Source organism: Cucurbita pepo, chromosome LG03 (assembly GCF_002806865.2).
Source record: "Cucurbita pepo subsp. pepo cultivar mu-cu-16 chromosome LG03, ASM280686v2, whole genome shotgun sequence".
Classification (NCBI taxonomy): Eukaryota; Viridiplantae; Streptophyta; class Magnoliopsida; order Cucurbitales; family Cucurbitaceae; genus Cucurbita; species Cucurbita pepo.
This window is the reverse complement of record NC_036640.1, coordinates 745,988-767,069: the sequence shown is the minus strand read 5'-3', so window position 1 is coordinate 767,069 and position 21,082 is coordinate 745,988. Positions and strand designations below refer to the sequence as shown.

General features: G+C 36.4%; 5 protein-coding genes across 15 annotated transcripts; 4 read left to right on the top strand and 1 right to left on the bottom strand.

The window, feature by feature from the left end:
- Nucleotides 1-841: 841 nt before the first annotated feature.
- Nucleotides 842-4,157, bottom strand: LOC111791678 (protein REVEILLE 8). Of its 3 annotated transcripts, none has more exons than XM_023673121.1 (8): nt 3,859-4,155; nt 3,264-3,321; nt 3,053-3,188; nt 2,812-2,970; nt 2,604-2,708; nt 2,390-2,499; nt 1,937-1,996; nt 842-1,446 (listed from the first exon to the last, which is right to left on the bottom strand). In XM_023673121.1, exons 1-8 carry the CDS (start codon nt 4,011-4,013, stop codon nt 1,351-1,353), a joined length of 879 nt encoding a protein of 292 aa, XP_023528889.1. In that variant the 5' UTR covers nt 4,014-4,155; the 3' UTR covers nt 842-1,350. The 3 variants fall into 3 exon arrangements, with proteins under 3 accessions (XP_023528889.1, XP_023528890.1, XP_023528891.1); XM_023673122.1 differs by having other exon boundaries at nt 3,053-3,176; nt 3,859-4,154; XM_023673123.1 differs by having other exon boundaries at nt 1,315-1,574; nt 3,859-4,157.
- A 2,797-nt stretch (nt 4,158-6,954) lies between these two features.
- On the top strand, nt 6,955-9,054 carry LOC111789979. Of its 2 annotated transcripts, none has more exons than XM_023670725.1 (2): nt 6,955-7,207; nt 8,635-9,054. In XM_023670725.1, the coding sequence occupies exons 1-2, from the start codon at nt 7,048-7,050 to the stop codon at nt 8,901-8,903; spliced, it is 429 nt and encodes a 142-aa protein (XP_023526493.1). In that variant the 5' UTR covers nt 6,955-7,047; the 3' UTR covers nt 8,904-9,054. The 2 variants fall into 2 exon arrangements, with proteins under 2 accessions (XP_023526493.1, XP_023526494.1); XM_023670726.1 differs by having other exon boundaries at nt 6,961-7,218; nt 8,635-8,815.
- A 609-nt stretch (nt 9,055-9,663) lies between these two features.
- Nucleotides 9,664-13,904, top strand: LOC111790807 (WRKY transcription factor 44). The gene is made up of 6 exons (XM_023671869.1): nt 9,664-10,240; nt 10,717-11,115; nt 11,202-11,345; nt 11,481-12,199; nt 12,369-12,527; nt 13,368-13,904. Exons 2-6 carry the CDS (start codon nt 10,906-10,908, stop codon nt 13,522-13,524), a joined length of 1,389 nt encoding a protein of 462 aa, XP_023527637.1. The 5' UTR covers nt 9,664-10,240; nt 10,717-10,905; the 3' UTR covers nt 13,525-13,904.
- A 522-nt stretch (nt 13,905-14,426) lies between these two features.
- Nucleotides 14,427-18,087, top strand: LOC111790808 (probable serine/threonine-protein kinase PBL7). Of its 2 annotated transcripts, XM_023671870.1 has the most exons (5): nt 14,427-14,788; nt 15,493-15,677; nt 15,898-16,087; nt 16,168-16,559; nt 17,449-18,087. In XM_023671870.1, the coding sequence occupies exons 1-5, from the start codon at nt 14,680-14,682 to the stop codon at nt 17,767-17,769; spliced, it is 1,197 nt and encodes a 398-aa protein (XP_023527638.1). In that variant the 5' UTR covers nt 14,427-14,679; the 3' UTR covers nt 17,770-18,087. The 2 variants fall into 2 exon arrangements, with proteins under 2 accessions (XP_023527638.1, XP_023527639.1); XM_023671871.1 differs by lacking the exon at nt 14,427-14,788 and having other exon boundaries at nt 15,585-15,677; nt 15,787-16,087.
- A 695-nt stretch (nt 18,088-18,782) lies between these two features.
- Nucleotides 18,783-21,043, top strand: LOC111790562 (protein MODIFIER OF SNC1 11-like). Of its 7 annotated transcripts, none has more exons than XR_002814491.1 (4): nt 18,783-19,168; nt 19,483-19,560; nt 19,648-20,441; nt 20,955-21,043. XR_002814491.1 is itself a non-coding variant. In XM_023671511.1 (3 exons), the coding sequence occupies exons 1-3, from the start codon at nt 18,843-18,845 to the stop codon at nt 19,730-19,732; spliced, it is 489 nt and encodes a 162-aa protein (XP_023527279.1). In that variant the 5' UTR covers nt 18,783-18,842; the 3' UTR covers nt 19,733-20,651. The 7 variants fall into 7 exon arrangements, 1 of the variants encoding a protein (XP_023527279.1); XR_002814488.1 differs by having other exon boundaries at nt 20,728-21,043; XR_002814494.1 differs by lacking the exon at nt 20,955-21,043 and having other exon boundaries at nt 19,648-19,887; nt 20,350-20,651.
- The last annotated feature ends 39 nt before the right edge of the window (nt 21,044-21,082 follow it).

Genomic DNA, 21,082 nt, shown 5'->3' with positions numbered 1-21,082 from the left:
ATTTTTTTTTTTTTTTTTTTTTTTTTTTCTTTTTCAGATCGTTAAAAAAATGCCATAAAATGAAAATCTCATTTTTGGGTTCGGTCACCAAGAGAAGAAACTCAGAGGTCTTGAATTGCAACCAATCAACAATGTGGACTATTGAGTCATGCCCGGTAGAAGTAAAGAAACCAACATGCATTCAATTTAATGGCTTGGAGGGGTAAATTGGGGAAGAAGAGGACTTGGAGGCCTAATCGACGAGTACCCGATTCACACCCCAATCATTTTCATTGAATCTTTGTACTCAATCCAAATCGTTATCTGTCTACCACTGGTCAAATCAATCCCCCTTGAAACAAATGGAAGTCAAAGATACTCGTTTATATACCTAGATGATTCTCGTGATTAATGAATCTTCCCCCATCTGACTCATATACCCAAGAAAGAATCCGCATTAGAGGTGATTAGAAAAACAATCCCATCTATAGAAGAAAAAGTGAGGAAGATAGTTTTGAGAAGGAGAAACGGCAATGGATTGTTGAGAAAGCTTCAATTATCATATTGTCGACTAAAACCTACTAGATATAAAACTGTTCTTTCAAACATTTTATTTATCGAAAGTATAATCGAAACAATACAAAATGACCCACCATGAAATTTTAAGTCGAACAGACCCAAACATCATACGTCTACCTCTCTTTGTTAAATTTAGAATTTTTTTAAATTTCTTTATTTTTAACTAAAAAGTATAGTTCTTCTAATTGGGATATCAAAGTATATTTCTTCCATTAATGAAAGGCAAAACATTGATTGAAGAAAATTAGTCGCCAGAAGGGAAGGAAGACTGTCTAGAAACACATTTCGTCTATAAATACTAACCCATTTCATTCTTTCAGGTTGCTTGGGGGAAAAAACAGCCTACAAAAAAAGGTAATGAATTTAAATCAGAACAATTTACACTCACTTTGAACAGTACAAGCACAAGATGATCGCCTATCGACCAATACCACTCTGAGATCGAGCCACATTTTGATTCAACAGCCCGATTGATATGCAGCCTCACAAACGGTTAATGGGCTGTATTTTTATTAGCAAAAGACAAAATTCATCAAACAGATCTTACAAAAATATACATTTGGTTATAGGCCAAACCAGTGAAATATGAGCCTTGATAAGGTGCCAAGATGAGGATCCATAAAGGCCTCAAAAGAATCAGTGGAGACCAATTTTTTATACAATCTTCTCTAACAGCCCGGGCTGGCGGCTGCCATTGTTTGGGCTTTCCACCACGCTGACTTCGACAAGTAATAGGCAGAGTAGATAAGAGCTGATACAAGGGGAATGAGGTAGTTTTAGGTAGTAGGTAATTCAACAGGATATATCATCGGTGTGCTTCTTCGTAGGCACTCCTGCAGCGACTGCCACTGTTTTTGTATTCACATCATAGGTTGACAACACGGTCCTCTGAAACAAATCAGTTTAGTCGACATAGAAACCGTTTAGAACGTTTTCGAATGCTTAACCATGAGGGGAGAATAAGTTACAATTCAATTCCAAAACTGAGTATCAACCAGAGCCTTCAGAATGTTTTCCTTCAATGTGGGAATTACACAACGTCAGTTTCTTAGAATCGTTTCCATTAAATATAACATGCAAAAGAGCTTGGACATCATGAAAATAGATTTTGTTCAACCCTATGTTAACCAGCATAAATTAGCAATCTAGTTTCACAATCCACTCTACCAATAAAATGGGAATTTATAATTTCATTTCAAGTCCTAGAAGCTACGCCCTATGCAAATCTAAAGAGAAACCGTGACTTGACATTACAACCATGCAAAGCATAGGCTTCGGGCACAAGATATAAGCATGGCATGGCATGGCATCTGAGAAAGAAAAGTACATGGTAGAAACAGACATGTGTACTTGGAGAATAGAAGTATGCCATACTTACAAGTGGTTCAAAGTCGGGGCTGGACAAGTTAAAAGTGAGGTTTCTCATCAACAACAAAACCTGCATATCACCAATTGTAGCTTTGAGCAAATGCTTGCATAATTTCCAGAATGGTGTTTTAACATGCATTAATCCGGAGTCTTTAATGATCAGCATGATTGCTAGTTCAACTAAGAAGCAATATAAACAAGCAGAATATGATTGCTAAATGTGCACGAGGGTGAAGCCTAGCTGATTACATGCAATTATAGACACTAATTGTAATGGCCCAAGCCCACCACTAACAGATATTGTCTGCTTTGGGCTTTCCCTCTCGGACTTTTCCTCAAGATTTTTAAAACGTGTTTGCTAGGGAGAGGGTGTTTTGTTCTCTTCCCCAACCGATGTAGGATCTCACACTAACTATACTTGGAAGTACAAGCCAAAGACACAATCCCAGATTCTCAAACTCACCGTTTCAAAGTTGATAGGATCCATCTCCTTGAGTTTATTCACATGCTCCTTACTTTCTGGGTCAAAAACGCTCCCAATGAAGCCATAAACTTCTGCAAAATCTGGTAAGCCTGCAGGATAACGAATAAATAAGAAGTTAGATCGCCATTTTACTTCTAAGGCCTAGTTTTTCACTGACATAACACTGTATTATAACCAAACTGGAATATGTTACCATGAAGCATAGGAGCTTGTTTTCCCTGCTTTCCCGTATCAGGGCTTCCAATAACATTGAGGCTATTGCTATTGATCATTGGTGTCCCTTCTGACGCATTTTCAGCTGAATTTTAATGCCATGTAATAAGGTAAGGGCTTGAGAGTCCAATTTTCAATGCCAGTCTACTTGAATGAAAATTTTAGGGGTGGGAGATAAATATACGTACTTTCAGATCTGTGAAGATTTGTAAATTCATCTTGTGGATGAGTGACTTTGTTGGATGAAGGGTTAATCATTATCGATGCATCCTCCCATGGACAATATCCAAGTGCTAGGGTATTAACTGAAGAAGGATAAGCCATTGACGCTTGCATCGGTACCAAAACTGTTGAATAGCAGTTAATTAAGTACGTCAGTAATTGGGAGCTTTGAAGTTTGTTTTTTGCTCATGAATCAGATTGTTGTACCATTTTTGGATGCCTTTTGTGGATAAGGATGTGAAGCCTTGCGTTTTGGGCGAGGTGGAGGTACATGTGCTATTGTTCCATTTTTTTGGACTTTCAAAAAATACTTTTGGGCGTGACTTCGAATCTGCAGCATCGACTGTAGGGTAAAGAACATGTTGTAGGAAGAAATCAAAGATAAAAAGCTCCAACAAACCAATCGACCATTCTTCACCTGAATAACTGTCTTTGAACCTACAAAATCTTCAATTTTCTTCCAGTCACGATCAAACCTGAAAATTTGACATATGTTCGGATCTCAATTTTCTCATCCAATTTTCTTCAGTTACTGGATTAGTGGATCTCAATATCTCAAGCTCGTAAAATTGCCACTAAAAATTCGATTCTAGGATGGAAAAACCACAACTACAGAGCTTTCAACACTCTGATTCCGCGTCAACTGATAACTAACCTACGTAGAACTCCAATTAAAGAGCACTAAAATCATAGCTCCATAATGTTGATGCGAAAAAAATCAGATGAGACAAAAATATGCGATGTGGTATGACGAAGAGCGGGAACACAAAAATCAAAACCATCACAGTTAAGAAAACTCGAAGTTAAATCCTCAAACCACAGTCTCGCCAACAAAGCAGAATCAAGAGAACTACAATCTAGAAGGAAGATGAAGCTCCGTCTGAAGTTATAAGGCAGTTCAGAGAAAAACACAAATCGTACATGGATGTTGCTTTCGGAAGGTAGAATTAGACACGAACATCAGTAGACGAAAAATCATAGATAATTGCAAGCAACAGACAAAAGAAACTCACAGTTGTAGAGCTTCGAGGAATTTATCGTGCTCCTCTTCGGTCCAACTCTCTCTGGACTTGGTAATAGTGTAGGGCTTACGAACCTTCTTGCCAGAAGAATCTGCAGCAGAGGAAGTCGCCATAGAAGTATGTGGATTCGAAGCGTTGGAGTTCATGTGGTTAATCAGAGCATGATAAGGCTGAATCGGAGCAGAGACGGAGGAAGGTAACAATGGCGGGCAAGGTGTGAAATGAGAACTTGTGGAGCGAAATTTGACGCCTTTCGTTTTGTTGGCCACTAGGGAGCGTTCGATTGAAACGATTTAATCGCCGCCTACCGGGGAATATCCGTTTTAAATGTGTATTTATTTACTTATTTGTTTAAAAAAAAAAGTCATGTCGTCCCAAAATTATGGATTTATATTTTGATCTATATTCATATTAGTTCAATTATTATTTTTTTAATAGATTTAATCCCTAATAAATTTCATTATTCTGTCTTTTTCATAATAATGGATTATCAAATTTTTTTCATCTATAAAAAAAATAATTTGTATTTATAGTAAATTTTCACAATTAAACCAGTAAAAAAACGAGTGGATACCTAACTAAAATTAATTAAATAAAATTTGTTATATTTAAAGTTAAATCTAATTTTTGTATCAAATAATTTTTCACGTCTATGTATTATTTTTATTTTCAACCTCAAATAATACAGTATATATCAGTTACGATCCATTACGCCAATAATTCTAACTTTTTACCTTGAACAAGATGACTAATATGTAATTGACATATGCTAAATCGAATTAGAGGTAATTAAAGAATAACCAATTGTTTTTTTCATACACTTATTAAACATAAAATAAATAAATAAACCTACAAAACTAATGGACATTTAAATTTAATTTTATTTAGATAAATCATTAAAATTTATAAACAATGATGATTCAAAAACTACATTTTTAAAATGATTTAATAAAAAAATAAAATTATATTTTGTATATTTCAAATATAAATAATTTTAATAAATGAATATTTCAAATACATATTTAAAAAGTGTTCTCGATTTTAATAAATGAAATATTTTTTAAATCTCTTTAATGTTAATTAATTTATGATTTTGTTTAATTTATAGGTTTAATTTAAATTAGATTAAATTAATTTTTTTTTAAGTATGAAACAACATATTTACCACTTATTTAATTTGAATTATGCTTAATTAAGATTTAATTATTTGAGAGTTAGAAAGATGTCTTTTTTTAAAATAAAAATATTAGAAATAAAATTTTCAACAAATCTATTTAAAAATATAATATAAATTGCATGCTAGACATTTAATTTAACATAAAATTCAAAATAGACAAAATATAAATTATATGTTGGATTTCAAAGTGGAATAAATGGTTTTTTGTTTTATTTTTTAGTTTAATAAATGAAGGGAAAAAAAAACAAATTTATTTTCAATCTCCGTTGAAAATTCAAACGATGCGACACGAGGAAGGGGACAGCGAGGCCGATGTTTTGGCGATGTTCAACATTTAGGTGGCCTAATAAATCGGGAATCGGGCACAAAGTGGGGCCCACGCAGATTTGGGAAAGCTACCGGCGAGTCATTCTCGACCACGAGTGCCCGATGACTCCACCTCCTCGTCCCTGTCCCGCTCGCTCGTTCTCGTACTTCTGTCGTTATGGGATAAAAAAAAAATTATTACATTATTTTAAATTAAATCAATTTTTAAATTAAAATTACAATTTTATGTCTCACTTAACGAAAATTTCTAAAATTAATTAAATTACTTTGGAAAAAAATAGCTTAAGTAGAACTAAAACATAATAATTTATTATATTAAATTAAAAGATCTATATATATATATATATAGTTTACCTTCTCTGTTTGTGTTACATCTTTTCATACGAGTTTCGTTCACTTTTTATTTTCGAGATTAATTAATTTAGAATAGTTAGGATACTAATTTCAATATTGATGAAAATTTGAAATTAATTAGAAGAAAAAAAAATATATTTTTAAGTACGGATGAAATTAAAAGCAGTAGCTATTTCTAAAGGTTGGATTTACACGCTGGACATTACCGTGACCACGGGATCCAACGGCTGAGATTTATCTACTAACCAACTTGTTTTTCCGTGGTGCATATTGGATTTGGGAGTGGGTGGGCCCAACAGCCTCGCCCAACTTTTTTTCTACACCCCTGTAATGATCGACACGTGGCGAAATATATCCCACTTGTGATTAATATTTAATATTTTTTTTTTTCCTGAAACGACAATTTAGGGACGGGGCGCGCCACCGGTGACCGGCACATACATGGACGAGCAAACGCCAAATGAACGGAGGCGCGAGAGTGAAACACGAGTGGCTCGTGTTTTGCCAAAGAAGGCAATGGGTAGGGTCATAAATGTCTTATCACCTTTTTTCTTTTCTCTTCTTTCCTTTTCCCTCTTTAACTAAAGCGTTCCCTTCTTTCTTTAATGATTGTTTTTATTTATTTATGTTAAATTCTAAATTTAGTAATTTTAAAAAATTACACTTTATAAAGAGAATGTGTATTAATTGACTCGTGGAATTATATTAAATTTGTAATTTTTTTTTTCGATATATCATTTAATTTTTAATTTTTTTTATTAGAAATCGAACCAAATAAACATATTTATTGAAACTATATACAAATTTAATCTTCTTAACACAATGTTACAATTTAAATATAATTTTACAAACATTTTTAACCGACAATTTTGAAAATGAATTGAAATTTAAATGGATAGTTAACATTTATGATATAATAATTTATTAATGTTATTATCGTTCTATTTAAAAAAAAATATTTTAATTATATTACTTAAAAAGATTCAGATAAAGAATTTAAAACCATTTTCGATATTTCAAATCATGTCTGTTAAAATTATTTATTGAATTTAATCTATTTATAACTAGTTGGGCCAGAAACGAGAGAAGCTGGACGGATCGGCCCAATTCATACTATAAGAAAAGCCCAAATTAGTTGACGTGGGATCTTACGGGCCCACAAAGACGATGATTCGGATGACGTGGCAGATTCTGAGGCCTGCAAGTTCACCGAATACGGATATCAGAAGGAACGAACTGAGGGGGGCCAGTGAAGTGAATCGGTGGATGCAGACCAAGGAAAGAATTCTTGGTTTCAATCTGGAATTGGAATCTTTGCCGCGATGCTAATCGGAACCGTAATCGCACCTCGTTACTTTTTCTCGAGAAACAAACAAAAATCATCTGCGTCCTCACCGTCTTCTTCTTCGCCGGCGGTTCCTCTGTGCTCAGGGAGAAGGCCTACAGATCCACGAAAAGATGACGATAATGATGATCAGAAACGTATGGCATCGGTATTCTTTTCTCTATTTTTACTGATTTTTAGTTTGAGTATGAGTTTTGCTTCGTTGTTGACCTCTCTAGCTACTTTGGATTTTAGTTTGAGCTGTGGGGGAGAGAGGCAAGAATCCATTGAACACTCTGGTTTAAGGAAGTAATCGAAATGTCTTAAAGGATAAAAGTAATTTAGTGTTGAGAAATGCTTTTCGTATTCTCCCGCCATTTTGAGTAGATCGGAGGTACTTAGAATGGAGTAGGAGTTACATGTTGGTGTTGAGATCTAGATTTCCGTTTCGTCTAAAATTAGGTTTAGGATTTGATTCATCTGTTTTTAAGTATTAGTCACTCGCTGATGAAGGTTTTTGACTAATTCTCTAGTCGATAAAAGCAAGAATGCTTCCAAATTACAGGAAAAACTCACTTGGAGTATACAAAAATTACGAGCAATTTCCTTCTTAATCTCTTGATCAATTTGCTTTTCAAAGCGTTAATATGCTTTAGCTTGCTCTTGATCGCCCAGATAAAGGCATGTAACTTCCAATTATAAAGCTACTAATTCTCCTTAATATGTATTAACTTGTTGCACAACAACATTTCTCTTGTCTCCTTGATTCTGAACGAGTGCCATCTACTCAATGATCAAGAGTTATACGTCCTACTATCTTATGCGAGATTGATTGGTTCTAGTTATATTGAGTATCATCAGCTCACTTTTCAAGCTCTAGGCTCTCAAAAGAAGTTGAGATTTCAATTACCAAGTGTTAGGAGTACAAACAAAGTCCCACATTGGCTAGAAAAGGAAAAAAATGTATGAATTTAATTGAGGACAATCATCTCAATTAGTATGAGACCTTTTGGGCGAAACCAAAAGCAAAATCACTAGGGCTTATTATGAAAGTGGGTAATATCATATTACTTAAAATATATGTAGAGGTTCTGTTGTCCTGAGTGGAAAGTTGGTTCATACATAACTTGTAAATTTGAATCTTTTCCTTTTTAAGAAATAAAAACAAGAAATCTTTGAGGCTTTGTCCTTTATTTTCATGAGAAAACAAGCGTTTTGAATTATTTTAAGTTTTCAATCTAGAGAATTCAATTCAATACTTGAAAGGTATGTTTGAACATCCCGAGCCCTTACACGAGGACACCATTTTGAGTAACTCGAGTTCTTCTAGTTTGTAAGCTAACTATTTGAATTTTTCAATATCAAATGCAGATCAAGTTGATGCTTAACATTGAGGTTAAACAGTTATTGTTTGAAAATAGCCTAAATAAAGTAATTGTTTCCCATGTTACTTTACATTGGCCTGTCCTCAGTATTAGGGTGATGATAAGGATATTTGCAGGCAGAAATTTGAATTACAATTTTCTGAATCATATCAAGTATCTAATTACTCTTTGCATCATTGATTACCAATTATGTGAATCAGGTGATAAGCCCTCAACAGATTGGGACAAGGCTTGGTCGAAGTTCAGAAAGCGAGGGAAAAAGACGATCTTCTCGGATTTCTCTCCAAACAAATATGTAAGCTGGAATCCGCGAAGATCGGATTATCCATTGTCTGAAGAAGTAGATCCCATCAAAAGAACAGAGAGATCAAATCTGATGCTGTGGACTAGTCCAAGGTTTACTCTAGCAGGTGCAATTGTAATTGTTACATTCCTGTTGGTCTATACCATTCTTGCACCAATTAAATAGTGATTTTTGCTTGTGTATTGACCTCTCTGCTCCTACCTTGCTTCTTCTTCTTCTTCATCTTATGATGTTCATGATTGTAGACGGGGAGATTCAGGTGAAGGTCTGTAAATTTGTATGGAAATTCAATGGAATCTGTGTTCTTCTTTGTTTCGCATGCTTTCTTTATAGTATAGATATAGATAGATTGGTAAAAATAGTATAACTTTTTAGAAATGTTCTTCTTTGAACGTGGGAATTATTGATCACACTGAGTTGGGTGGTAAAAACTGGACCAATTTAGATTCTCTATTAAAATTTCGTTTTCAAATGAATAATGTATAACTTTTACGCATGAAGTTCTTTTTTTTTTTTTTTTTAATTATAAATTATTATTATTATTATTATTGGAATTTAATTCTCATAAGAAGAGTCCCCACAATCCCATTTCCGAGNAAGTTTTTTTTTTAACCCCTCTCCTTAATTTCTTTTAGATTCTATTAACCTGGTTAAATTTAGATTAAATTTAGGGCATGATTCTGATATTATGTTGGATTAACACAACTTTCCATAATGGTATGATATTGTCTACTTTGATCCTTAATTACCAATGAAAATAATATTTTTGGATTATAAACCTATAATCAGCTCGGACTTTCAATAAGTGATCCTTGATTACCAATGAAAATAGTATTTTTGAAAATAGTATTTTTAGATTATAAATCCATAATGAGCTTGGACTTTCAATAAATGTAATTTTTTTTTGTCGTTCGTTGAAAATTCTCAAAACGAGATTTAAACAATTAAAAGAATAATCTGAAGATGTGGAGAGTGTTGGGTGTAATAATTTGGGTGGTGGGGTATTCCAAAACCTCACTTCATGGCCAGGCAGTCCGTGTGTAAACATGGAAGCTCATTTAACCAAATTATCATCATTGCTTCTTCAGGCTCTTCCCTTCGCAGCAGCAGCAGCACGTGCATCGCCCAATTCAACTACCATTCTTCTCAGTAGAATTTCAGTTGGCGGGATTGGCCACTCCCCGCTCTTCCTCTTCGCCCCCACCCCCAACTAACTAAAACCCCCCACACCCACAATCTCCAAAACCCCCCTTGCTTATCGCCCGCCACCCCTTTAATCTGTTCCTCCACGATGAAAGCGGTGACCACCAGTTTCTCCTTCACTCGCCTCCGCTCTCTGTTCTTCGTCTTCTTCAGATTGTTTCAGCAAATGGGGTTTCTTCTCGTCTTCCATTTTGAAATCATCTGCTAAGGAAACCCACTTTCATATAATCCCATTTGAAGTGAAGATCGTCTCGGAGAATCAGTGGTTCGAGATTCCGTGGATGGGCTTGAAGCAATTGGTTTGTCTTTGCCCTGGTTTTCTTCTGTTTGATATTTGAGTACTTTTGATCGATTGTTCCCTATTTCCCCCTTCCTCAAGGATTCGTAAATTCGTTGGAATTGGAGTTTTAGATCTTGATGAAGTCATTTTAAATATGGGTTTTGGTATATTTCTTTTAGTATGATTCTAGATTGAAGCAAACAACAAGAGGGTTATGTTCTGGTGTCTGGATTTTCCCATTGTTATAATGCTTATTGATTGTGTGTTTCAGTTAATGTATTCATTATAGCTTCATCATATTGAAACATTTGACAAACTTGTCTCAAATGTTGAGATATCCTTTGCTGGGAGTTATGAACTGTTCTGGCAGACTAGGAAGCTTTCTTGTTATGCTTTGAATGATCCAAACTGCTGTGATGTTCTGTAATACTTGATGAACTTCATAAATGGCGCTGACCCGCTTTCGATGTAATTACATTTCTCCATGAATTATAGGGTATGGAGTCTCGTTTGACCACAAACAATGTAGAAAAGCCATTGCTCAAGCCTTCAGCTTGATTCTTTGTTGGGTCCTTTCAAAGCTATTGGATACCGCATTCTGGGAAGCAATTATTTGGTTATCAAAGTTTTCTTGAATGTTCATAGGCGTGTCTTTTCTGAGAAAAACGTGATTTCTTGTGCATCATGGACAATAAAGCGGTGGAGAGAGTTGTTATTGCCAGACCGGTGGCGTCAAGGCCAACATGTTCTAGTTTTAAGTCATTCTCTGATATCCTTGCGTGTGCCTTCAATAGTTCTCCACCTAATATGACATCAGAAACAACCAAGGTTGCTGCCATAAGACCGAAGACAGTGAGGTTTAAGCTGAAGAACAATCCTGCTCCATCACCCATGGTGATTTGTTCCTCTGATAATTTACTTCTATAGTACTTTTTATTTCATAATATTGCACCTCCTTATGTGACATTCAACATTTTCAGGCCAAAATTTTGGAAACCGCCCCTCAAACGATCTCTCGTAGTTCATCTGATAATCTTGCCATATCAGACAGCAAAACCACTGTTTTATTCAAACCTTTGGCGAAGCATGTATCGAAACGGACCGTCTCTCAGCTGTCACACATTGTAAGTAGCTTGATAATCACTTCTATTTCTTTGTTGGTTGAGTATGGTTCAGTTTATCTGTTTGATGCTCTTTAAAGAGAAGATTTGAGCACTTGAGAATCTGCATAACTTTGCTGCTGGCTTCTCTTTTACCAGGGGAACACCAATTTGCAAAACTCTTTACCACATCCACCTGATAAGGACAGTATTCAATGTCCAAATCAAGGTAAAGACAATGTCCAATCTGCACTGACCTCAAATCTTCCCCAGAACATCACATCCACCGTTGAAAACAGCCAATCTATTGAAAGCTCAAGAGTGACGTTGAATTATAGCAAAGAGGATCCAACATTGCTTCATTCTCAAGTAAGTTGTGCTCAGCCTTCTTATGACGGATATAATTGGAGGAAATATGGACAAAAGCAAGTTAAGGGAAGCAAGTATCCGCGGAGTTATTACAAGTGCACACATCCAAGTTGTCCTGTCAAGAAAAAGGTTGAGAGATCATTGGATGGGAAGATTGCTGAAATTGTTTACAAAGGTGAGCACGACCACCCAAAGCCTCAGCCTCTAAAGCTCAACTCATCAGGGACACAAGGGGAAGGTTCGATATCAAATGGAACGGTACGAGATACTAATCCGGAGCTATGGCTTTATTACCTCAACGGGCAAATAGAAGGTAGTGAAAGCCAGCTCGAGAATCACATCGAAAAAACTTGTCAAGGCAGAGTTACATTACCCTTTGATCCAGTTGTAGTTAGAGAAGTCCATGGTGGATGTAGAATCTCTGATAATTCATGCGGTCTAAGTGTAGAATGTGAAGAAGGAAGCAAAGGACTTGAATCCACAGGTGATAAATTGCGAAGTAAAAGAAGGTAAGAGAAAGCTACTTAAACTATGGTCACATTATACAAAGCTGCCTTTTTGCTCCTATAGTTGTAAAAAGAACTTGGCATCTGAGTCTGCTTGCTTGTCTGTCTTATAATTTCTTTTTGCTCCTATAGTTCATGTTCTTATGAGTTATATGTTCATCTTGCAATTCAGGGGTGGCAAAAATCCAACAAATGAAGCTGATATATCAATTGAAGGCGTTTATGAGCACCATGCTATGGCTCGAGGCTCCACTGATATCGAGATTTCTGGCAAAGGCATTCGTTGGAGAAAATATGGGCAGAAAGTTGTAAAGGGAAATCTATACCCTCGGTAAGGACTTGAAGATCTGCGTTAACTCAGTTTCATTTTGGTTATTACCATATTCATTATTCCAGTTTATTTGTTTCCATCCTTACCGCCTGAAATTACTGTTTGTATCCTCTAATGCTAGTTGCTATGGAGATTCTTCTGAGCTTCTTGTTTCTACAAATTCTAGTTTTTAAGAAGTTCCCAACGAAATTTGTCAGCCAAAAGGTGTAAACCTGTAGCGATCCCACGTCGGTTGGAGAAAGGAACGAAACATTCCTTATAAGAGTGTAAAAAATCTCTCCACAGCAGATACGTTTTAAAATCTTGAGGGGAAGTCCATAAGAGAAAATCCAAATAGGACAATATTTGCTAGTGGTGAGCTTGAATTGTTACAAATGATATCAAAGCTAGGCACCGAGCAGTGTGCTAGTGAGGACGCTAGCCCCCAAGGGGGTGGATTGTGAGATCCCACATTGGTTGGAGAGGAGAACGAAACATTCCTTATAAGGGTGTTGAAATCTCTCCCTATTAGATACTTTCTAAAACCTTGAGTTAAAACTCAAATAGGACAATATCTGCTAGTGGTAGGTTTAAACTGTTACAAATGGTATTAGAGCTAGATACCGGGTGGTGTGCCAGCAAGGACGCTAGGCCCCTAAGGGAGTGGATTGTGAGATCCCACATCGGTGGGAGAGGAGAACAAAACATTTCTTAAAAAGATGTGGAAGACGCGTTTTACAGACTGCATGAGCATCACCAACCTAGTGGCTTGTATATCACCAACAAGTTCTGCTATTAAATTTTTCTTGGTTGCTTATATATCTGTCCGGAGCCGATCTCACGTAATCTTTCACCTTGCAGAAGTTACTATAGATGTACCGGTCTCAAATGCAAAGCGCGCAAGTACGTCGAACGAGCGTCGGAGGATCCAGATTCCTTTATCACTACGTATGAAGGAAAACACAATCATGATATCTCACTTGGAAATGCAAATCATGTAGCTCCTCAAATGGAATAGCCCAAAAGAATAGAAGCAAATGGATTGATTCACTTGTGGAGCAGAGTGAAGGCAGCCAACATGTGGAGACGAAACACCAAATCATTTTGAAGATATCGTCGTGCCTATTGCTCATCCATATCGGTACGTCGTTTCGTCTTCAACATCCATAGTTTCGACGTGTATGGTTTGTTGCAACAGAGTAGTGACTACTCTTCATTGTGCTGCTTTTAGTTGAGCAAATTTTCAAGCACTTCCAATGAGTGTTACGTTTTGTAGACATCAAACCAACAAGATAGCTTTGTTTTTTCCTCCTCTCCTTTTGAATCATGGAGTCCTTCCTAGTACTTTTGTGGTTTCAAAAAAGTCGAGTAAATCATTGGACACCTTTTATGAGAATATTTACTAAAACCTCGCACCTAAATGGTAGTTAAAATTCTTTATTTATGATTATAGACTTTATTTATGATCATTTGCACAATTAAATAAATTACAATGGGAACAATAGTAAATAGATACTCGATATTTACGTTTTAGAGAGAAATAAATATAATATGGTGTATATTCTTGGTCAACTATTAAGAGGTTGGATCAGATATTTTTGCCTTTTCTTTTTCTAAATACATGCCACGTTTGTTGCAAAAGAAAAAAGAGAAATAAATAAATACATGCCACGTTGGCTGTCAAATGAAGGTTCTAAACAATATTTTAATTCAACGTGATCTCAACTACTCCGACAGAATGGAAATGACCCATACGACACGTCGGTGGGTGTAGATTAGCCCACCAAGGTCCAAAGCGGGCCCAATAAACTAAAATAGCCCAATGAAAAGAATTTGAGAATCAGATTAATACGACATCGTTTTAAACGTCCGAACTTCAGCCAATAACTAATTTTCTTGAAAGAGAAAAAAAAGAAGAAAATATGTTGGCGAGAGAGAGAGAGAGAGAGAGAGAGAGAGAGAGTAAACGGGAAAAGACAAACTAAACATTTCAAGGAGACAGCTGAAGGCCATTTCTGATTCATGTTCTTCGGAGCTTTCTAAACTGGTGGCTTTTATATTGGTTTTGGATTTGCAGAACTTTTGGATACTTTTAGGCCATCTGTTTTCCTCTTCTTGGTTGGATGCTGCTGTGGAAGTTCATCAAAGAGTGCGCAAGGAGATTGAATTAAGCATGATTTGGATTCCTTGTTCTGGAAATTCAAATAGGAAAGTCAGGTCCAAGAAATTAAAGAAGTTGGAATCTCAGAAGAGTCGAGTTGATCCAATCAAAGCTGCTTCAGGTACGTCTATTTCTTGCTCTATTGTTTGATTTAATCTGTTACTCCTTCGCTTAACTGTACTGTGGTCGTATTTGGAATCCACTTCGTTCGGATGGATTCGGTCGAGTTTTTTCATTTTTTTCATTTCTTTCTTTGACTTTGGTTTCTGTAGAACTTGATTAGCGATGGATTTTGTTTGCTCATTGATTTTCAAACGAACTGCGTTTCTGTAGAGTATAAAATTAAACCAGGTTCATGTTTAGTAGAAATTGTTGGACGTCTGATTTACATTGAGAGATTTATGGTTGCTAAACGTCTCTATGGCGATCGTATCGACGATCCAGCTTGACGGTACTTCAATCAGACATCCGGTTTTCTAAATCTAGTTTGAATTTTGCTCTCATCGAAGCTGTATGCTAACTTCTTCAATATAATGGCGATTTCAAGACTCCAGTTTACATATAGCAAAGTACTATTGCGCATTGATCCAGAATACACAATCGCATCCTGACATATTTACTGATTGTTAATTTGGAGTATATCATGTCCACGAGTTTCCTTGATTTCTGTTATTCGCTATCAACTGATACTGAATTTCTTTTTATTCAGTCTGTAGACAAGTTTTGACAGTATACTTTTGGGCTACTGCTATCATATGAATCAAGTCCAGTGGCTACTATAAATTTTTCGGAAATTTTTTGTCTGATCTGTTTTTCATGTTGCAGGGAAACTAAAGACAAGTTCCTCCTTCAGTGAAGCCTCGAAAGGTGGAGGATCTGATCCTATCAAGGCACAGATATTTTCATTCCGGGAGTTGGCAGCTGCTACCAGGAATTTTAGGGCAGACTGTCTATTGGGAGAGGGAGGTTTTGGTCGAGTTTACAAAGGAAATTTAGAAAGCATCAATCAGGTCGGTCATATTTCTTATACCACGATGGTTTATTTGGTTGTATAATTATCATATATGTATGCCTCATCCCTTTCTTGTTGTGAATTTTGATTTAGTTTAATTTTTTCAGCTTATTATTTCACAGTTCAAAGGCTGCTCAAAGATTAATCCCTTTTAGTTTGTCATACTTCGAAAGGAAGTTGGACGCAGGACTTGAAATCACTCTTTTCATTCATTGTAGGTTGTGGCAATCAAACAACTTGACCGCAATGGGTTGCAAGGGAACAGAGAATTTCTCGTTGAAGTGTTGATGTTAAGCCTACTTCATCACCCAAATCTAGTTAATCTGATTGGTTATTGTGCTGATGGAGATCAAAGGCTTCTTATATATGAATATATGCGTCTAGGAGCTTTAGATGACCATTTACATGGTATAGAAATTTCTACATGCTCTGTATACTTTTACTGCATAGAAAATTCCCTGCTTACTCTTTGTTATCTTCTTCTGCAGACATTTCACCTGGTACAAAAGTACTAGATTGGAATACAAGAATGAAAATAGCTACTGGGGCAGCACGAGGGTTGGAATATTTGCACGACAAAGCGAGCCCGCCAGTTATTTATCGAGATTTAAAAAGTTCCAACATTCTGCTTGATAAAGGTTATCATCCCAAGCTGTCTGATTTTGGATTGGCCAAACTTGGGCCTGTTGGGGATAATACACATGTATCTACCAGAGTTATGGGCACTTACGGATATTGTGCTCCTGAATATGCAATGACTGGTCAGTTAACTCTCAAGTCAGATGTTTATAGCTTTGGTGTTGTCCTTCTAGAAATCATAACAGGCAGGAAAGCAATTGATGATTCAAGAGCAGCAGGGGAGCAAAATCTGGTTTCATGGGTAAGAGATCTAACATTTTCCCATATGTACATCACTTTTTGGCTTAAATGGTCTGATAATTCTAGGACTTCATGTTCTTCGTTTCTATGCAACTTCAGCGGTAACACTAGTCAAAAGAATTTATCATCTTTCATATCTGGTAAAAGTTGTCCTAGGAGGTGAAAGGTACAAATAGGTTGGGTGTTTGATAGTCTCTATAGGTTACAACTTTTATCATTTTAGTCCCTTCTTTCTGTTTTGTTCAACTCACATAATCTATGAATATAGCAATATAATCATCTATACTAATTATCCAGATAAATAATAAAAAGAGTTGACATGACAACACAAGAAAATTAATATGATATATTGCCTAAATTGAACTGATGCCATGTTAGCTACTATGGTACATCACATCAGTCTTTTAAATTATGACATTTGTCTTATATATGACTATATCATTAGGTGTAACGGCCAAAACTCATCGCTAACCGATATTGTCCTATATAGGCTTCATCTCAAGGTTTTTAAAACGCGTATGTCAAGGAGAAGTTTCCATACCTTTCCTTTCGGGCTTCCCCTTGAGGTTTTTAAAACGCGTCTGCTAGGGAGATGTTTCCACACCTTCACCTCTGGTGCTTTCCCTCAAGGGTTTTAAAACGCGTATGCTAGTAAGAGGTTTCCACACCTTTATAAAGAATGCTTCGTTCTCCTCTCCAACCAAAGTGGGATCTCACCTTAGGAACTATATCTATATATTTTTATTATTTAACATTATACCAATCAAATGTTGTTCAGTATGTGATTTCTTTTTCCTCTCTCTCGATGCTTATCTTCTAATAGATTGGTACAGGAAACCTCGAGACTGGAAAGATATGTCTGATTTATTATACAAATCCTTTTATTGCAGGCAAGACCATTATTTAAAGACCGTATGAGATTTGCGCAAATGGCAGATCCAATGCTTAGTGGCCAATACCCTTCAAGGGGTTTGTATCAGGCTCTTGCAGTTGCAGCAATGTGTGTTCAAGAGCAGCCAAATATGCGACCTGTGATCGCCGATGTTGTCACAGCTTTATCTTATCTAGCTTCCCAAAGATACGACCCAGGTTCAAACATACCCCACAGCTCTCCTGGATCTGCCAGTACTCCTCCAAGAATCAACAGAGATTCTGATAGGAAGCTTAATGGCGGTAGAAGATACGACAGGAATCCGACTAGACGACTATAATGAGGCTCATCTTCGCTCCCTAACGTTTGTCAGCCAATATACTACGAGGACGAGTACGAGTACGAGTATGAAAGGCGGTCGTTCAAAAGCTTGATTGAATGCACTTGAAGGTGCCTGATCGTCAATATTTACACAAAAATCATCAAGTCATGCGCATTTCTATGCTCCATTTTGCGTTTGTTTATAGAATATAGATAGAGAGTATATATGGTTTTTGTAACAAAAATGTGCAAGTTAAGGTGATTGTCATATATATGTATTTTACCCTTTGATATTAGTTGGGTATAATTACTTGAAAAATGAACCGAATTTTTCTAAGTTCACGCGGATATTTTGCCTTTTTTTTTAAACCCATCTTCCTCTTTAATTCTAGAATTTTTTAAAATGTTTATGATTTACCATGTTCTTAGAGAAAAATTCTCTTAACGTTCATGGGTAACAACTAATCTCAAAATCTCTCTCGACAAAATTACTCTGAACAAATACAAAAGGATGCTCAAACTCATTACCTCTCAACCGTTCTAGACAACACTGTATATAGATAAAAAAAACATTAATAAATCAAAATAATTATGTATCAGAAAGAAAGAGTGGTGAACCAAATAAATTCTAATACAAGCCTAAGAGAGGGGAATGTAATGCAATTATTCATGAATCTAATAGATACATGAACTTATTCTTTATGACAACTTGCGATGTTTATATTTTATATAATTATTTTATATGATATTTGTATTTCCTAAATGAAGGGCTATATTTAATAATATATGGTAATTATGATGGTCACGACAAACAAATATTTGAATATTTGAAGCATATATTTTCAAGTGACTAAACATATCAATTTTATATTTATCAATCGAAAATGAAAATACCGTTATTTCTCTGCCACAAAATACAAACCGCCAAAGAGAAAAGAAACGAACCGCCAAGATGGATCCCAAACCGCCAAACCGGTCAGGCGTTGAAAAATACAAGGATAACCCAAAAAAAATAAAACCGCGCATCGAAAAGCTCACCCTCTTTATATTAATGATTCTGAATTTCGCGCAGGTCCCGATCTTCCTTCTTCAATGGCGACTGATTTCTCAGAAGAACTGAGCGAAAACAATCTTCCAGGACCGAAATCGGCCTTGCCGTTGAATTTAGGATCTGCAGCCGCTGGTAATGGCCAAGTAGATCAACACCAAAATCGCCGTTCATTTGCTGTCGGGCCTTCCCATTCCGTGACTCCCACCGCTACAAAGGAAGGCACTGAATCTCAACGTGCCGCTTTGGGGAGAACATCGGAGCATCATGCTTCTGTTTTTGATATCTTCAAGAAGATCCGTCGTGCGGAGCGGTTCGGGATTCCTGTACGTTTGTCGGAGGCAGAAAAGCGATTCTCTCGAGCTGAGAGGTAATTTTGCGGTTTAGTAGCATTGTTTATTTTTTCGTACGGATTTGTTGCGTGTTCGTATGTCTATGTTCCGAGGAATGTGAAGAGCTTAGAATTCTGTCTTTGAATTTGATGCCGTTTCCTGGATAGATAGTGAATTCTTCAACTGATTAATGCATTTATTCAAGAACAAGATATTCTGTATTCTCATTTTTCGAATTGGATGCAGAAGTAGTTCGGAACTTCTTATTCATCCTTTTTTCTTTATTTTTCTTTCTTGTGTCGTTCCGCAATTTTAAAGCTGCCATTTCGTTTGAGTACTGGAAACTTCGCAGGTTCGGCATTGATTCAGTATGTGGGCCGGATGAAATGTTCAAAGCAGAAGAGCTGAAGAGAAAGGCCAGAGCGGAGAGGTTTTTCTCTCTGCTTTATTAGTATCGTGTTAGAGAAGTTTGTATAATTCATCTTTCCTCAGTCCGACTATCTTTTATGTTTTTCAGATTTGAGCTCTTAACTTTGTCAATGGCTACTGACGAGGAGGCAAAGAAGAAAGCGCGGCTTGTCAGATTTTCCCCATTTTTGTAGAGTTCCCTTTTGGTTGAACAAGAAAGTTATATCAACAAGTCTTATGCACAGCCAAGCTCGTTTAACCAATTGGACAAGCCGAGCTATTAACCATTTAGTTCATCGTATCCTGAACCCTTTCAATTTAAGGATGCGGCCATTACTTTGTATGAAATGTATAACATTGAACTCCATTAGATGTAGGTGTTTTAAATTTCTAGAACTGCATCCTCTTTATCCAATTGGAGGGTATACTTCCATCCAGTTTTCTACATGCCCATTTTAAAAAAAAAATTATCTACACTATTATTATCATCGTCCTTCCAGTGCTCAAGCAAGCCCTTTGAGTTCGATCCAAGTAAATGGCAAGGGGGATGTACCTGTTGGTTCCTTTTTAGTAGGCTAAGCAACTTGTTTGGTGAAGCCTTTAAATGGTCACTAGATGTTGGTTCCTTTTTAGTAGGCTAAGCAACTGTTATCTGGAAGTGCCACGATTTTATGGAAGGCAGAACAATGGCCTAAAAGAAGTTTTTCCATCTGCGTTGGTGGTCAACATACTTCTGACTTTTATCTTATAGACCTTATTCAACTTAATTAACATGGGAGAAGTTATCTAATTGATTCGTTCATCTTTGCAGGTTCAATGTAATTTTCATGGGTGTTCCTGATTTGCTTTCTCCACATTTTGCACACTGAAATCCCGTTTCATAGCAGCATTTCTGTCACCCAGGTGCTTTTTCTTGAGTTGTTTGATAAGATGTGACGGCATAAGGCGGCTCTTAGCCATTATTTTCTAGCACCAAGTGTTTTCTTCTTTTGTTTGTATTGAGGATCTGTTAGAGGAAAAAACTAAAAAAAAATTGTTGATTTACACAGGCGATGGATTGAATTCAGAGTCATCCTTAATTCTGATGATGTATTTATATCCCTTTTGTTTCTTCCACTATCACCTTAGCAACTGCCCTCGTCAATTTTTCTTCTCTGATCTTTATATTTCAAAAAATTTCAAATGGCAGGGGTATTTGGTCTTTAACTATAATTGAGAATAACAGATGAAGCTCTGAAGGGGTTTTGGATTTGCTTCAAGAACCTTGTGACTGCTTTTACTCTGTTTGATTTACCCATATTTATCTCAATTATCTCACTTATAAGGGATCTAGAAAAATCTTCAGTAGCCAGTCCGATAGTGTAACGAATGGCTTGCTCACCTTTGTGAAGGTTTGACTTTCACTATGTGTTTCAGGCTTGCTCTTCTTGAGGAACCGAAATGAAGTTATGCTTATTGGTGGAGTGTATGATATTACTGGTCAGGTTCATACCCCCCCCCCCCCCCCANCCTATTGTGCTGTCAGCCATGAGTGATGCCTGCTA

What these genes read in the sequence shown, in the direction of transcription:
- LOC111791678 (XM_023673121.1), bottom strand. Translation starts at nt 4,013, where the DNA reads ATGAACTCCAACGCTTCGAATCCACATACTTCTATGGCGACTTCCTCT. An exon ending in TTCCTCGAAGCTCTACAACT is followed by an intron (nt 3,322 to 3,858) that starts GTGAGTTTCTTT and finishes TCAAATTTTCAG; the next exon opens with GTTTGATCGTGACTGGAAGA. An exon ending in GTTCAAAGACAGTTATTCAG is followed by an intron (nt 3,189 to 3,263) that starts GTGAAGAATGGT and finishes TTTACCCTACAG; the next exon opens with TCGATGCTGCAGATTCGAAG.
- LOC111789979 (XM_023670725.1), top strand. Translation starts at nt 7,048, where the DNA reads ATGCTAATCGGAACCGTAATCGCACCTCGTTACTTTTTCTCGAGAAAC. An exon ending in CGATAATGATGATCAGAAAC is followed by an intron (nt 7,208 to 8,634) that starts GTATGGCATCGG and finishes TATGTGAATCAG; the next exon opens with GTGATAAGCCCTCAACAGAT.
- LOC111790807 (XM_023671869.1), top strand. Translation starts at nt 10,906, where the DNA reads ATGGACAATAAAGCGGTGGAGAGAGTTGTTATTGCCAGACCGGTGGCG. An exon ending in ATCCTGCTCCATCACCCATG is followed by an intron (nt 11,116 to 11,201) that starts GTGATTTGTTCC and finishes CAACATTTTCAG; the next exon opens with GCCAAAATTTTGGAAACCGC. An exon ending in AAGGGAAATCTATACCCTCG is followed by an intron (nt 12,528 to 13,367) that starts GTAAGGACTTGA and finishes TTCACCTTGCAG; the next exon opens with AAGTTACTATAGATGTACCG.
- LOC111790808 (XM_023671870.1), top strand. Translation starts at nt 14,680, where the DNA reads ATGATTTGGATTCCTTGTTCTGGAAATTCAAATAGGAAAGTCAGGTCC. An exon ending in ATTTAGAAAGCATCAATCAG is followed by an intron (nt 15,678 to 15,897) that starts GTCGGTCATATT and finishes CATTCATTGTAG; the next exon opens with GTTGTGGCAATCAAACAACT. An exon ending in AGCAAAATCTGGTTTCATGG is followed by an intron (nt 16,560 to 17,448) that starts GTAAGAGATCTA and finishes CTTTTATTGCAG; the next exon opens with GCAAGACCATTATTTAAAGA.
- LOC111790562 (XM_023671511.1), top strand. Translation starts at nt 18,843, where the DNA reads ATGGCGACTGATTTCTCAGAAGAACTGAGCGAAAACAATCTTCCAGGA. An exon ending in CGATTCTCTCGAGCTGAGAG is followed by an intron (nt 19,169 to 19,482) that starts GTAATTTTGCGG and finishes GAAACTTCGCAG; the next exon opens with GTTCGGCATTGATTCAGTAT. An exon ending in AGAAAGGCCAGAGCGGAGAG is followed by an intron (nt 19,561 to 19,647) that starts GTTTTTCTCTCT and finishes TATGTTTTTCAG; the next exon opens with ATTTGAGCTCTTAACTTTGT.